We start from the raw sequence: 13341 nt of genomic DNA, 5'->3' as shown, positions 1-13341 counted from the left end.
AGCCCTGGCCTTTCTAAAATAAGAGAGCATTTGCTGCTTCATCTCTCTAAACTGGTTTACATTTCAAAGCTCTCTTTCTCCTTCTGACTACTGACAGTGAAAGATGCTTTCTTTCCCCTAGCCTTATAAGGTGGGCATGGGGTCAGGAGGAGAGAAGATGGGCCATCGTTGTTGATTTACTGTCTTTTTCTATTCCCATCTCATGAGACTGAATTATACAGGCGTCAGGGAAATAGTTCAAGAGTCAAGAGATGTGGGTTCTAGAGTTGAATTTGTAAGCTACATGATCATAAGCAAGGCACTTTACCACTTGAGATAAAATAAAAAAAAATTCAGCTAAATAATCTGAGTTCCATTCTACCTCTAAAAGTCATAGAATCTATAGTTCTGTTCTGATACACAAAGACGCCCCTATGTACACACACACATACATAGAGATATTGATAATTAAATCATAAACAAGAGAATTTCACGTCAATTCTAAAACTTAAACATCTCGATTAACAAAGAGATTTTTAATTCTTTACTCCCTTCATGACCCTTTACAAATTTTCATTTTTTGCCTCCCTTTGCTCTTCTGAACAAATGCTGTAATTCCCCTTTTATTCAAATGCTTTTCATTTCTTTTAAATGTATGTTGTTAAATTGTTTACTTGTGAGTACAACATCTTCTCTGCCCTGAGGATCACTGAGCAACTTCTGGAAAGCTGGGCTGGGAAGTCTGACACATGTTCACATATAAAAGAATCTCTTCAGAAGCCAGGATCCGGGTTTCCCTGCCCCCGGCTGGAAGCACTTTCCTCCTATCTTCCTACTTTGCAGTTCTTAAAAGTCTTGTTTTTATATCTAATAAGGGATTAACTCAAGAAAATATATAGAACTACTATAATTCAACAACAAAATCAAACAACCTGATTTTAAAAAGGGCAAAGGAGTTGAATACACATTTTTCCAAAGATATACAAATGGTCAATAAGCACATGAAAAGATGCTCTCCATCACTAATCACTAAGGAAATGCAAATGAAAACCACAAGATAGTACTTTACACACATTAAGATAGTTCCTGTCAAAACCCAGAAAATAACAAGTATTGACGGGGATGTGGAGAAAATGGAGTCCTAGTGACTGTGGGTAAAATGTAAAACAGTACAGTCACTGTGGAAAACAGTATGGTGGTTCTTCAAAAAATTAAAAATAGAATTGCCACATAACCCAGCAATTCTGCCTCTGGGTATATGAAGGTCAGACAATTAAGTCGCAAAATTTCCACTGTGTAAGCATATATACTCGAAAGAATTAAGGACGGCCAGATGTCTCAGTTGGTTACAGCATAAGCTCTCAACAAGGTTGCTGGTTCAATTCCCCCATAGGATGGTGGGTTGCGCCCCCTGCAACTAAAGATTGAAAACGGACTGAGCTGAGCTGCGCCCTCCACAGCTAGATTGAGGGACAATGACTTGGAGCTGATGGCCCCTGGAAAAACACACTGTTCCCCAATATTCTTAAAAAAAAAAAAAGAAAAATTAAAAAAAAGGAAGAATTCTGGGGATGAATGGTGGTGATGGTTACACAACAATGTGAATGTATTTAATGCCACTGAACTGAACACTTAGAAATGGTTAAGATAATAAATTTTATGCTATGTGTATTTTACCACAATTAAAACATTTTAAAAAATAAAATTAAATATCTATTTGGTTTGATAGTAAAAAAAACAAACTATCAAGTATAACAACCAACCCTCACTCAAGATAGAAAGATAAAATATAGGTACTTCAAACACAAATATGAGAGGGAGTAAAAATACTTTAAAACAAAGTAATTCAAATTCAAAACCTTTGCCTGGTGTGCCACAAAGTGCCAGATGCTCCAGTCTGAGACAGACAAGGAACAATTAACATGTGGTGTAGCAACACATCAGAGATAACGCAATCTTAAAAATTATACTTCAAGACTATGAAACCTGTGGAGAAATGTTGTTAATATGGTGCTTTGATAAAACAGCAAAATATGAAATTAAAAGGTAAAACTGAAGTGTGAAATTACATGTGCCGGTAGACAAGGATCAGAAGGGAAAAGGCAAAAATGAAATGAAATCGTTTATTAGGTCAGATTTTTTTTTCTACTTCAAAATACACCTTTTAAATTGCTATGATATTTATACAACACATAAGATAATAGAGTGGAATAAAACAGAATTCCTAAGGTGCTCCCTCTCAGAAAAGGAATTGCGCTAAACAGTACAAGATCAGTTTCTTAGAGAAGAAATAATTTTATTTTCAGTTTCAGCTACAAAGAGCAAATGGAAACTGCTGACAAGAAAAGACAACAGGTTGCTTCAGTTTGCCTGGCCACACCACACCATGTTCTCCAACTTTGATTGCTCTAGTCACATTCCCCACAAGATATCTGTTCCTGGAGATCTTTGTATTTATGACTTTTCTAAAAAGCGGCAAGTGCTTGGGGACAGAACATATTTCTGTTACCTGTGCAATGCCTAGCACAGTGCCGGGTTACCCCTCAGGTTTCTTGCCCGATGAGTGCTAACTGCAAACAGCCTGCTGAGATGGGCTCTGACGGTCTGCTATTACTTTTCACCAATTAAAGTATCAAATAATGCTGGTGTGTGAGCTACATCACAGAGACATGCAGAAGAAGGCAAGCCTACAGGAGTTCACCAGCACTGCAAATGTCAGCAAGGTCCATGTGTCAGAGCTTCATGTCTGGCATGTGTCATGGTGCTGATCAGCAGCATAAACAGGAGGGACAACAGAACCCCTTTTTAGTGTGGCTTGATGTTGATTACATGGTTTGCTGTATTATGGCTCATCACGCCCCTGGAAGCTGAACATGTACAGACAAGACAAGCCTGTGGGTGCTGCCAGTTCTGGGCTCCAGTGTGAGAGCACATCTGAAAGCACTTTTGTGCTATAAAGGAGGCGTTCAGGCTCCTCATGTGCAGTAAAGTCCTCTCTTTCCATCAGGTCATCAGCTTCCATAGATGAGAGACTTAGATGGGAAGCTTTATGTCCCTTTCCTTGCTGTAGGAAACACGGAACAAATACAGTGTCTGTACATTTCAGAAGATAAAATCCTTAAGATTTTCCTGTGTTTCCAAGTAGTGGCTGTAGAAATAGCCCTGCAGTTCCAAACACACAGACGGTTATAAATATCCAAAGAAATACTCTGTCCACCACCATAGCTGCATACTTCCAGTCGTCTTCAACCTGAAAAGCAAACAAAGGTCAAAGCAATTTTTAAAAAATCAACACCATAGGAAATATGCTCTATTTCATAAATACGCTTCTTCCTTTTCAAATGTTTTCTGGTTGATTTTTAAAGCAAATGTTGGCATTATTCTGGTTAACCTGTGTCTCCTATATAGTACACAGTAGAGCTTTTGTTTCGTCTGAAGAGGGTGGATACACAAGTCCCCTTAGTGCCTCCTGCAGCTGGCTGCAGAGTATGCAGATCTCAATAAGTCAGGATTCTGTGGGTCACAAAGAATCTTTCTTAATGGCAAGAAGTGCTCCCAAGAAATAGCTGGTCAAAAAAAAAAAAAAAATGCAACTCTTGTCATTGGCACCACTGTATACCTGACCCCTTGGCAAGTCTGGGAAATAGGTTTGAGGTATGTGTCGCATGATGGAGGACCTCCTTATCAGGAACAGGAAGCCCGCTAGACCTCAAGGTCATTCTGTTTATGGAGAAATCATTGCACTTCTCATGTCCTTCCAGGCCTAGCCTCCAACCTTCTGCCCAAGTCTCCCTGGTTGTGTCGTGAGAGCCCTACCTGGTGGTGATTAAGTCAACAGCAACTCTCCCCTAGATTTTATGGTGTCACCATGGAGATGAGTTCTGGGCTCACTTGTCCCTTGATGCATCCCCCATGCCCTGCTTGTGTGACATGCAGTCACGGTATCTTCCCCTGCACCAACAAGGCAGACTTTAGGTCTCACAATATCCTTTCACTAGGAGATATGGATGCTGACAGTTGCAGCATGAGGTCAAACCAGACGCTTGGCATGAATTTTCAGATGCCCTCAGCTAGTCATCCTTATGGCATGGAAAACTGGCATGATTTTCTTGAGCTCTCTCTTTGGAGGATGGGGGCGGTCATGTTGCTTTAGTTAGACTCTGGGCAGCAGGAACAGAATATGTTGATGCTAAATTTATCCCCGAGGCTCAATCAGCACCTAAGTCCCTCTCCAGTAGTATAAGTGGGATTGGAGCTACGGAGGACTCACTCCTGCTTTCCTCCACTGCTCTCAGACTGCAAACTGCTCTGCGGTCATTTCTCCTTCCCCTTTGGGGGCAGCTTTTCCCTCTCCACCCTTTTGTCTGCCATTGTTTCTTGTGCAGGAGCTCTTGGTTTCATTAACCAAGGTCACCCTGAATGTTTATTTTGACGAGATTTCACTTAACATTTCTGGAGGTGGAGATTTGCTTTGGGGATACATGTTACCCCATCCGACCCCAGGACAGTCCACCCACAACTGCATAATAACAGAACTGGATCTTAGCCTAACACTGTCTGACTGTCTTATAAACAGAACTTACACTGAAGATACGACCATGTCTATAAAGTGCCTCTAGGCTTGCTGCAGGTGGACAGGCTAGAGAAGACATACATTTACCTCCTTTGTTTCGTTTTGGTTCTTCATGTTTTCTGCTATGAATTGAACACTATTAATCACATCTTCAACTTCAGGCGAATGCTCTGAATTTTCTGTCATCCACTGTAAAGGCTGATGACTTAATCTTCTCTTGCTGGTGGCAAGGTGACATGATTTACGACAGTAGTAGCATTCTTGAAGAAGTTTGGGCTCTCTGCGATTACCAAACATGACTTTGGCAGGACAACTGGAAATGCCTTTGGGGTTTTTATCATAACTTGTCTTCCTCGTCTTGTCCAGAGGCCTTCTCATCATCAGGATCTGGGGTAACAGCTGGAGGAAAACCATCTTCACCCACTTGGGCATGGTGTGTGTTGTTGGGGTGCGATAGTGTATGTTCAACACAAACACAGTCACCGCGATGGACAGGGTGACAAAGATCATGGTGAACAGTAGGTACTCACCCACCAGTGGGATCACGAGAGACGTGGATGGGATGGTTTCTGTGATTACCAGCAAAAACACAGTCAGAGAAAGCAGAACTGAAATGCAAAGCGTCACTTTTTCGCCGCAGTCAGAAGGAAGGTAAAAGACCAACACGGTTAGAAATGAAATAAAGAGACAGGGAATGATCAGGTTAATGGTGTAAAACATTGGCAGTCTTCTAATATAAAAAGAATAGGTGATATCTGTGTATATCTCTTCACAACAGTTGTATTTTATGTCATGCTTGTAGCCAGAAGCATCAACAATTTCCCATTCACTGTTTTCCCAAAAATCATTCATATCCACTTTAGATCCAATGATTAGAAGATCAATTTCAGCTTTGTCATATGTCCAGGAACCAAATTTCAGGGAACAATTTTGATGATCAAAAGGGAAAAAAGTGATGTCCATAGGACAAGAACTCTTAAAAATAGCGGGTGGAGTCCAGGTTATCATGCCATCATATTTAAGAAGAGCTTTTGTTTTGCCTTCGACTTGGAAGTCGCCAACAGCACTGCAAGGTAAATCAGACACCATTAGTAATGGACCCATGCTATGGGTCAGCATGCACCAAAGGCAACTTTGGAAAGACACTGCTTCTGTCAGACACCCATACTTGTTGTAGAGAACAATGTCAGGCTTCCAGATCTTATCCGCAGGAACACGGAGAGTCTCAATGCCATCATATTCCATTGGGTCCCAGCGCAATTTATAATCATTCCAGATCTAAAGGAAATAGAAGTCAATTTTTAAAAAATTTCTTCCAATGTTAATTCTATGTTTGTTCATCAGTTTTTTTTTTTTTAAATTAAGTTCTTATTTGAAGTGTACATTAGTTTTTATCAAAAGTTGGGAGAGTAAACCCATGGAGAATAGGGGGCTAGGTAGCTGAGCTGATTTTGGAAAACATAAATTACCTAATGGATATTAGATAATTATCTGTTGTTTATTAATTAGCTAGCCAAGGTTATAGGCTCAAATTCCATGTTCCATGGACAATATTCATATTGGAGTAGCAACTCAGTTCTAATATTTAAAAAGATAGTTCAAGTGTACGATGATGAGCTTGTTACAAAATCTGTGTAAAAGATTAAGACAAGAAGAAAGAACGAGATGATATAACATAAAACAAGCTGGTGAAAATCTAACTCCCATGTTACTGTGCTTAATTACTGACTTCCCTAGGCCTAGTGCAGCAGGATCAAAGAATAGGCAAGCATCTGACACTGGAGTTCAAAGTACAGATAAAAATAGAAGACTTTAGAGCAGAAACCAGAAAGGACAGAATCTCTATATCCCAGAGAACTTTGTCACTAGGTTTCTGCACCCGCAAAGCTTGCATCAGACCAGCTGTTACCAGAGCTGAGCTTTAGGCTTTAGAGGTAGGTAATATTCTATGCTGTATCATAAGTTGCAGATGGAAGAGGAAATGCTAATAGATTTTATCCATTAGGCATTGTTCGGCTAATACACAAGTAACATAGATCGAAGAGAAGGACATGTGATATAGATACATACGTGACGTAGCCACAAATTGGTTTCCATGATCTGGTTTACTTCGTCCTGTGAAGAAGAAGCAATACTTTTAGCCTCAAATGTACTTGCTAATAGAGGTGGATCCCAGAACAAGAATTACAACTAAAAAGAGCCAAATCTGAGTTATTCATGCTATTAGAGGAAAACAAAAAGACTGAAGAGGCAGCTTATGAAAAAGCAACCAGAGGGCGGCCAGTTAGCTCAGTGGTTAGAGCACAGTGCTCATAACACCAAGGTTGCAGGTTCGATTCCCACATGGGCCAGTGAACTGCGCCCTCCACAACTAGATTGAAAACAACGACTTGACATGGAGCTGATGGGCCCTAAAAAAACACTCTGTTCCCCAATACACCCCAATAAAAAAAATTAAGAAAAAAAAGCAACCAGAAATACAATATTTCCAGAAATACAATATTTCCATATCTGGTCTCAATGCTGTTCACTTTGAAAGGAAATGTGACTTAAGACTGTATTTCAAATCTGATTTAAGTCTCATCACTTTTGTGAAGACTTTCTGATCACCATGGCTCATAAAGTTTTCTGATTCTGTGAAAGGAAAGAAGAGAGAGAAGAGAGAGAGGGAGGGAGGGAAGAAGGGAAAATACTGTAGATGGTGGTAGGTATCTGACTCTCATACGAGGGTTACCTTGTGACCTGCAAATTTTAGCAGAGACCATGTCAGTAAGTCTATGGCTGTCAATCAAAAATCAACTAGCTCTGCAATCCAGAAAGTTCTCAAAAGTAAACGTCATAAGCATCTCTCAAAGACAACTTCTTCTTTCTACATTAGTACACTGTGTTCAGAGAATTAAAGTCAGGTGGCAATATTGTCCTGACAATATCTTTGTCTTCCCGCTTATACTTCTACAGGCTGGTAAGCTCCATGTGGTATGAACACCCTCACAGGTGTCAGCCAACTTTATGAATCAGGATGTGGTCTGGCAAGTTCTGTTTTCCATCCAATTCCAGACCACATCAATGTCCATGGGCACTGTCATCAGACAGCCCAGCCAGAGGAGGCCAGAGACCCACAATACCATTCCACATTTCTGGGACCATTACCCTGTATCTCTTTCTTGGGAAAATAAGTTAGATGACACCCCACTGCATTAAAGGATTTGAGTTACAAGCTTTGATAGATTAACTTTCTAGAGCAGCAGAAACTGAGATCAGAAAGGTCAGGTGGGCTGCATTTTACAAGAACTTTAAGTTTGTCATTTCAGATATGCTAGGCCATCAAAAACACTGGCTTTGTTCTAGATCCCTGTAGGGGAAACAGTGGACATACTTCTATACTGAAAATTCATCCACACAGAAAACTTTGTGGCAAAGGTCATTCTGTATGGCAGCAAACACACTTCCACATAGAAGTCTCTGGTGCTCTAAGACCATCCGCAGACCTCACCATGGCTCAGTGACAACAATGAATATGGTCCACAGGGACTTCTAGTGTCCCCACATGAGAACAGATAGCCTTCAATACATCAATAAGAAAGGCTAAATAGTAGACTGAATTCTTTTTCCTGAAAAAAAAAAATTACTAAAGACAAAGAGGGACATTACATAATGATAGAAGCATTAGTCCAGCAGGAAGACATAATGATCCTAACTGTACACACATCAAACAGCAGCCTCAAAATACATGAAACAAAAACTAATAAAGCTGAAAAAAGAAACAGACAAATCCCAACTATAGTTGGAGGCTTCAATACCCTCTTTAGCATCCAATAGAACTCCATAGACAGAAAATCAGCAAAAATTGAAAAATCTGAAAACATAATTAAAAAAATCTGAAAACATAATCAACCGATAAGATCTAACAGACATATATAAAACACTCTACTCAAAACACCAGCAGGCAAATTTTTTTCCTTGTCATGTGCCATCAAACAAACCTCAACAAATTTAAAATAATTGAAATCATGTAGTGTGTTGCTGACCATAATGGAATCAAACTAGAAATTAATAACAAAAAGACAACATGAAAATCTCTAAACACATGAAACTTAAATTCCATGGGTTGTTTAAATTTAATAGTCAAAGAGGATGTCTCAAAGGAAATTCAAAAAATACATAGAACTGAATGAAAATGAAACCACAACATGTCAAAATATGAGGGATATAGCTAAAAGCAGTGCTAAAAAGAAAATTTATAGCATTAAATGCTTACATTAGAAATGAGGAAAGTTCTCCAATCAATAATTCAAGTTTCTACTTCAAGAAATTAAAAAAGAATCACAAAATAAACCCAAAGCAAGCATAAGGAAGGAAAAATAAAGAAAAGGGTACAAATCAATAAAATTGGACAGGAAAACAATAGAGAAAATCAATGAAACGAAAAGCTGATTCTTTGGGGGGAAAAAACAACAAAATTGATAAACCTCTAGCAAGATTGATTGACAAAAAAAAAAAGAGAGAAGACACAAATCACAGTTCCACCATTTTGTAATTGTATGATCTTGGGAAAAGTCCCTTACCTGAACTTCTGGCTCCTCAGCTATAAAATGCAGCTGATAGTCACAAGTGTAGACACAGGGTCTAGTATGTCACAGGTGCATAATGGAGTTAGCTCCCTTTGCGTTCTCCCTACAACTTCCCCTTCACCTCTTTGTTTCATAAACTGGTTCTGAAATCTCTTCCAAAACAAACAACAACAACAACAAAAAACCCTGTCTTAATGTGAATAATTACAGCATCGGTGGGAAAACTGTCTCCCTCCCAGTGGGACAGCTTGGAAGGGCCAGCAGCCATGTAGATTTCGGTTTGCTCGTATTTTTTTAATTTCTCGTATTTACCATGTACAATAAGTGGGACAATGTTTGGGAACTGCTCTGACCCCCTCAGAGTCAGGACTCCTTGAGGGACCACACATGGTGAACTTGAGGCACTTACCACGTTGGCCAGCTGTGTGATGGCCACTTCAAAATGCACCGTGACGGGATCGGAAACATTTTCCACAGGCCTGATGAATTGGTTATAATGAGAAAACAGTTTGTGAAAGAGTCTCTCCTCAGACGCACAGCCTGCACAGTCTGCATGGCCAAACAGAGGGACGAATTAGAGAAGCAGAGAGGGTGCTGACAGGTGAGAGGTTCTGGAAACTTCCATCACCGAGTGAGGGCAGTGAGGCGTCCAAGATAAAAATAGTAATGCCTACATCTCAGGACTAGTCTGATGTCAACTAAAATAATGTTGGTAAGAGCACTTTTAAAAGTCTAAGGCACCACAAAGGTAAAGGAATAGACATGAGCTCCAATTTTTGTTTATGTCACTCAACGTAACATAGAATCACGGGTCCAGTAATTAAGGAAGAATACTGCCCTTTCTTGTCATAATACTGATTCAACTGCTCTGTTTCTACAACTAGTAAGGTGTTTAGGTGGGGAAACTTCACGAAGCAATCTGAAATAACTAATAATATCATTAAGGTCTTAACAAGCCATACTCCTTTTAAAAATCAATTTTACAATTCAATTATTTTGAGGTAAAAAAGAAAAACAAAAGAAATTCAATTATATTGAAGAATTGTGAAAGCACAAGGTTTTTAAGGAAATTTACTTAAAATATTTTTTTAAAGAATTCAAAGTCATTTCTTTAAAAAAATAGCATTTTTAGTCATTAAATGTTGGACAACAGTTTAATGTATATCTCTTTGCATTTTTCCAAGAATGCATTAAGGGTAGGTTACTTGCCTTCACTTGACATAATTCATTAATACCTCCCCCCCATGCTTTCCCTTCTAGAATTCAAATTTGACACTAGAAATACTATTCTACAAATTCCACAAAGAGATTTCTATCCTGAAAGAAAAATATTAAAGGGATTGAATAACTCACTAGGCAAAAATGAACAAAAGGACAGGTGTTATATTACAAAATAAAGAGTTGTTCGACAAATGCATTTAGAAACACTGAAATTTCAACAGGAAAGAACAATCTAAAATGTAAAGCAGCATTTTTGCCATCATAATTAATAATTATAGAAATATTTCTACTTAAAATAGACAATTAAAAAATCCTCCCAATTACCCATTTCCCCCGCTTTGAGACTTTTCTCCCCCTTTGAAATGTTTTAGATAAACCCTCCCTGAGTCTCAAAGAGCAAGTCCCCTGCAAAGACGACAGCACGTCCAGATGTGCTTTTGTTCAGGCAGAGCTGCGTTGTCTGTTTCTAAGTCTTAACTTTTAACATGAATGATCTTACTCTTAGGACACATTTCAGCATGGTCATAATGACATGTTTCCCAAAACAAAGATGATTACCTACAAAATGGAAGGGTTCATAGACTGAGAAATGGTATCAGCTAGCAAATAAATTACAGTTCTGAAAAAATATTAAATACAAATACAAACAAATAAGTTGAATACTTCCATAGCAGAGATGGATAGAAAACTGCATCGTTATTATTATTACCATATTTTAATTGGGAAAATAAAATAAAATGTGGTTTACAATGTTTCACTGTCCTCTCCACCCTAACCCCCAAATCCCATCTTACATGTTAAACCTAACCAATAAAAAATAGATTAACAGTTGTAGTAATTCCTGTGCAGACACCGTACATATTTAACCATAGACAATTTCTTTTCTCTGCTCAATCAAGCACAACTAGAAAAAACAGGTAAACACATGTAACTAAAAAGGGAATGTGAGATAAAGCAGAAATAAAACCTACCTTTAAAGAAAGGTATGAATATACACAAGCAGAGACACACATCAAAGTGAAGGCATCCCTGACCCTTGCTGGTCAGCATGATTAAAACAATTCGATTTCTTTTTCTAATCAAAGGATTATGGAAAACAAAGAGCTATCAGACAGCCACACGCATCAGACCTTTAAATCATCAGAGTCCCACTGCAATCCATGAGTGTCTTCTGTGAAATACAAACATTCACAAACATAACATGGTTCTTCCCAATATCAGACTGAGGCCAACAAAAAGGGCAAATAAAAAGGGCTCAATCTGATGTCAGATGAGTCATCACATTTCGTGTCATCCTAGATCTCTTTCCATGCAAAAACAGTGAAGAAAAGCCGGGAGGGAATGCTAGGCAGACAGGGCTGAGGGAGGACAAAAACGTTGCCCTGGCTTAGTAGAGCTTTCTATAGCGCAGTCTCAACCATAATCCCTAGGGGAATAAACACACATTTACTGAGCTCCAACTATAGGTAAAGCGTAGGTCAGGTCCCAAATAGTGTATTCTGATTCACTGAGTTCTCTAGTTAATCAAGGCTTAACCTTGTTATTACAAAACTTTCTAAAATATAAGTCCCCATTTTTGTCTTAATAACTGTAGTTTAGAGAAAGCAGAAATAATTTGGTTTTGTCTGACTCCTGGGCTTCTAGTGCTTTGTCTTTCTGAGTTCAGTGATCACCATCCAGGACTCAAGGTTAGATGTCGGAGAACGAGAGGAACGATACTGAACACAGGAGGCCACCTGGATAGTTCTATGTTTATTTAAACACCCTTGTCATCAATCATATAACTATAGATAGTTGACTACTATCCAGCCATGAGAAAGAAGGAAATCCTGCTATTTGCAATAACATGGATGAAACTGGAGGACGTTATGCTAAGTGAAAAAAGCCAGAAAGAGCAAGACAAATATTGTATGGTATGACTTATATGTGGAATCTAAAAAAGTTGAACTCATAGAAGCAGAGAGTGGTTGCTCGAAGCTGGGGGTGGGACTAATGGGGAGATGTTGGTCAAAGGGTATGAGCTTTCAGTTATAAGATAAGTAAGTTCTAGGGATCTAATGTACCGCATGGTGATTATTGCATACTTGAAATTTACTAAGAGAATAGCCTTTAAGTGTTCTCAGCATGCACACGCGCACACACACACAAATCGTAACTAAGTGAGGTGATAGATATGTTAATTAGCTTACTTGTGGCAATCACAATGTATACATATATTGAAAATATAAAAATATATTTTTATTTGTCAATTATACTTCAATAAAGCCGGGGGAAAACAAGAGAAGTTGGATCCAAAGATGATCCTTCAGGCCCTTCCCATCCCAAACCTTTTAAGACCGCGTCACAAATATAGCACATTTTGCAATTGTACAGAGTTCAGACTAATGACTTTCTTCAAAATTCTATTAGCCTCATATCTATTGAGGGAATGAAAGGAGAACTAACATTTATTTCCCACTAAACTTAGACCAGGCACTGGGCTGGGTGCTTCAGATATGTCATCTTAAGATGTTACTCCTGGTCTCCCCTTAGCAGATGGACTTTTGTCCTTGGCTGAAATGTCCTGTGAAGTTTGGAGAGAACCTGAGGTGATAAAGAGAAAGTCTAGACAACATTTTACCATGATGGATAAAGTGCCATCTCACACTCCAAAATGAGGCAGTGCCCATGAGTTTTTAAGGTAAAACCCAAGTCATGTTGGCTGCTTTACAAGGCACCAACAACACTCTCAACCATTTCTATTGCTCAGACTTGAATGGATTTGTTCTTCATACTTTCGCATAGATACACACTGCCATCTTTCAAGAAACCTGTTGTTTCATGTCTTTTGTTTTATCCAATATTCTTTCTCTATGGCATCACCTGTCAGCTTTAAGGACCATTCTAGAGGAGGGCATCCTCTGGAATGTACCCCAGTCAGCCCTGGTTTTCTTCCAGGAACAGGTTGAATCTTTTCTGGGGTGTCAAGCTGCAGAGCTGGACAGGGGGCGTTGTTAG

General features: G+C 39.0%; 1 protein-coding gene across 2 annotated transcripts; it reads right to left on the bottom strand.

Moving 5' to 3' along the window:
* Positions 1-2216: 2216 nt before the first annotated feature.
* CHRNA6 (cholinergic receptor nicotinic alpha 6 subunit) lies at positions 2217-11746 on the bottom strand. 2 transcript variants are annotated; one of them, XM_033104555.1, is made up of 6 exons: positions 11316-11746; positions 9533-9672; positions 6623-6667; positions 5721-5830; positions 4640-5618; positions 2217-3229 (listed from the first exon to the last, which is right to left on the bottom strand). In XM_033104555.1, exons 1-6 carry the CDS (start codon positions 11392-11394, stop codon positions 3098-3100), a joined length of 1485 nt encoding a protein of 494 aa, XP_032960446.1. In that variant the 5' UTR covers positions 11395-11746; the 3' UTR covers positions 2217-3097. The 2 variants fall into 2 exon arrangements, with proteins under 2 accessions (XP_032960446.1, XP_032960447.1); XM_033104556.1 differs by having other exon boundaries at positions 9533-9602; positions 11316-11666.
* Positions 11747-13341: the final 1595 nt, after the last annotated feature.

This window comes from Rhinolophus ferrumequinum, chromosome 4, assembly GCF_004115265.2.
Source record: "Rhinolophus ferrumequinum isolate MPI-CBG mRhiFer1 chromosome 4, mRhiFer1_v1.p, whole genome shotgun sequence".
NCBI lineage: Eukaryota > Metazoa > Chordata > Mammalia > Chiroptera > Rhinolophidae > Rhinolophus > Rhinolophus ferrumequinum.
This window is presented reverse-complemented; position numbering and strand designations above follow the sequence as displayed.

Coding starts and splice junctions, on each gene's coding strand:
- CHRNA6 (XM_033104555.1), bottom strand. CDS start 11,394: ATGCTGACCAGCAAGGGTCAGGGATGCCTTCACTTTGATGTGTGTCTC. Junction 9,673..11,315: donor ATTCATACCTTTCTTTAAAG/GTAGGTTTTATT, acceptor TTGGCCATGCAG/ACTGTGCAGGCTGTGCGTCT. Junction 3,230..4,639: donor ACCAAAACGAAACAAAGGAG/GTAAATGTATGT, acceptor TTTGCTTTTCAG/GTTGAAGACGACTGGAAGTA.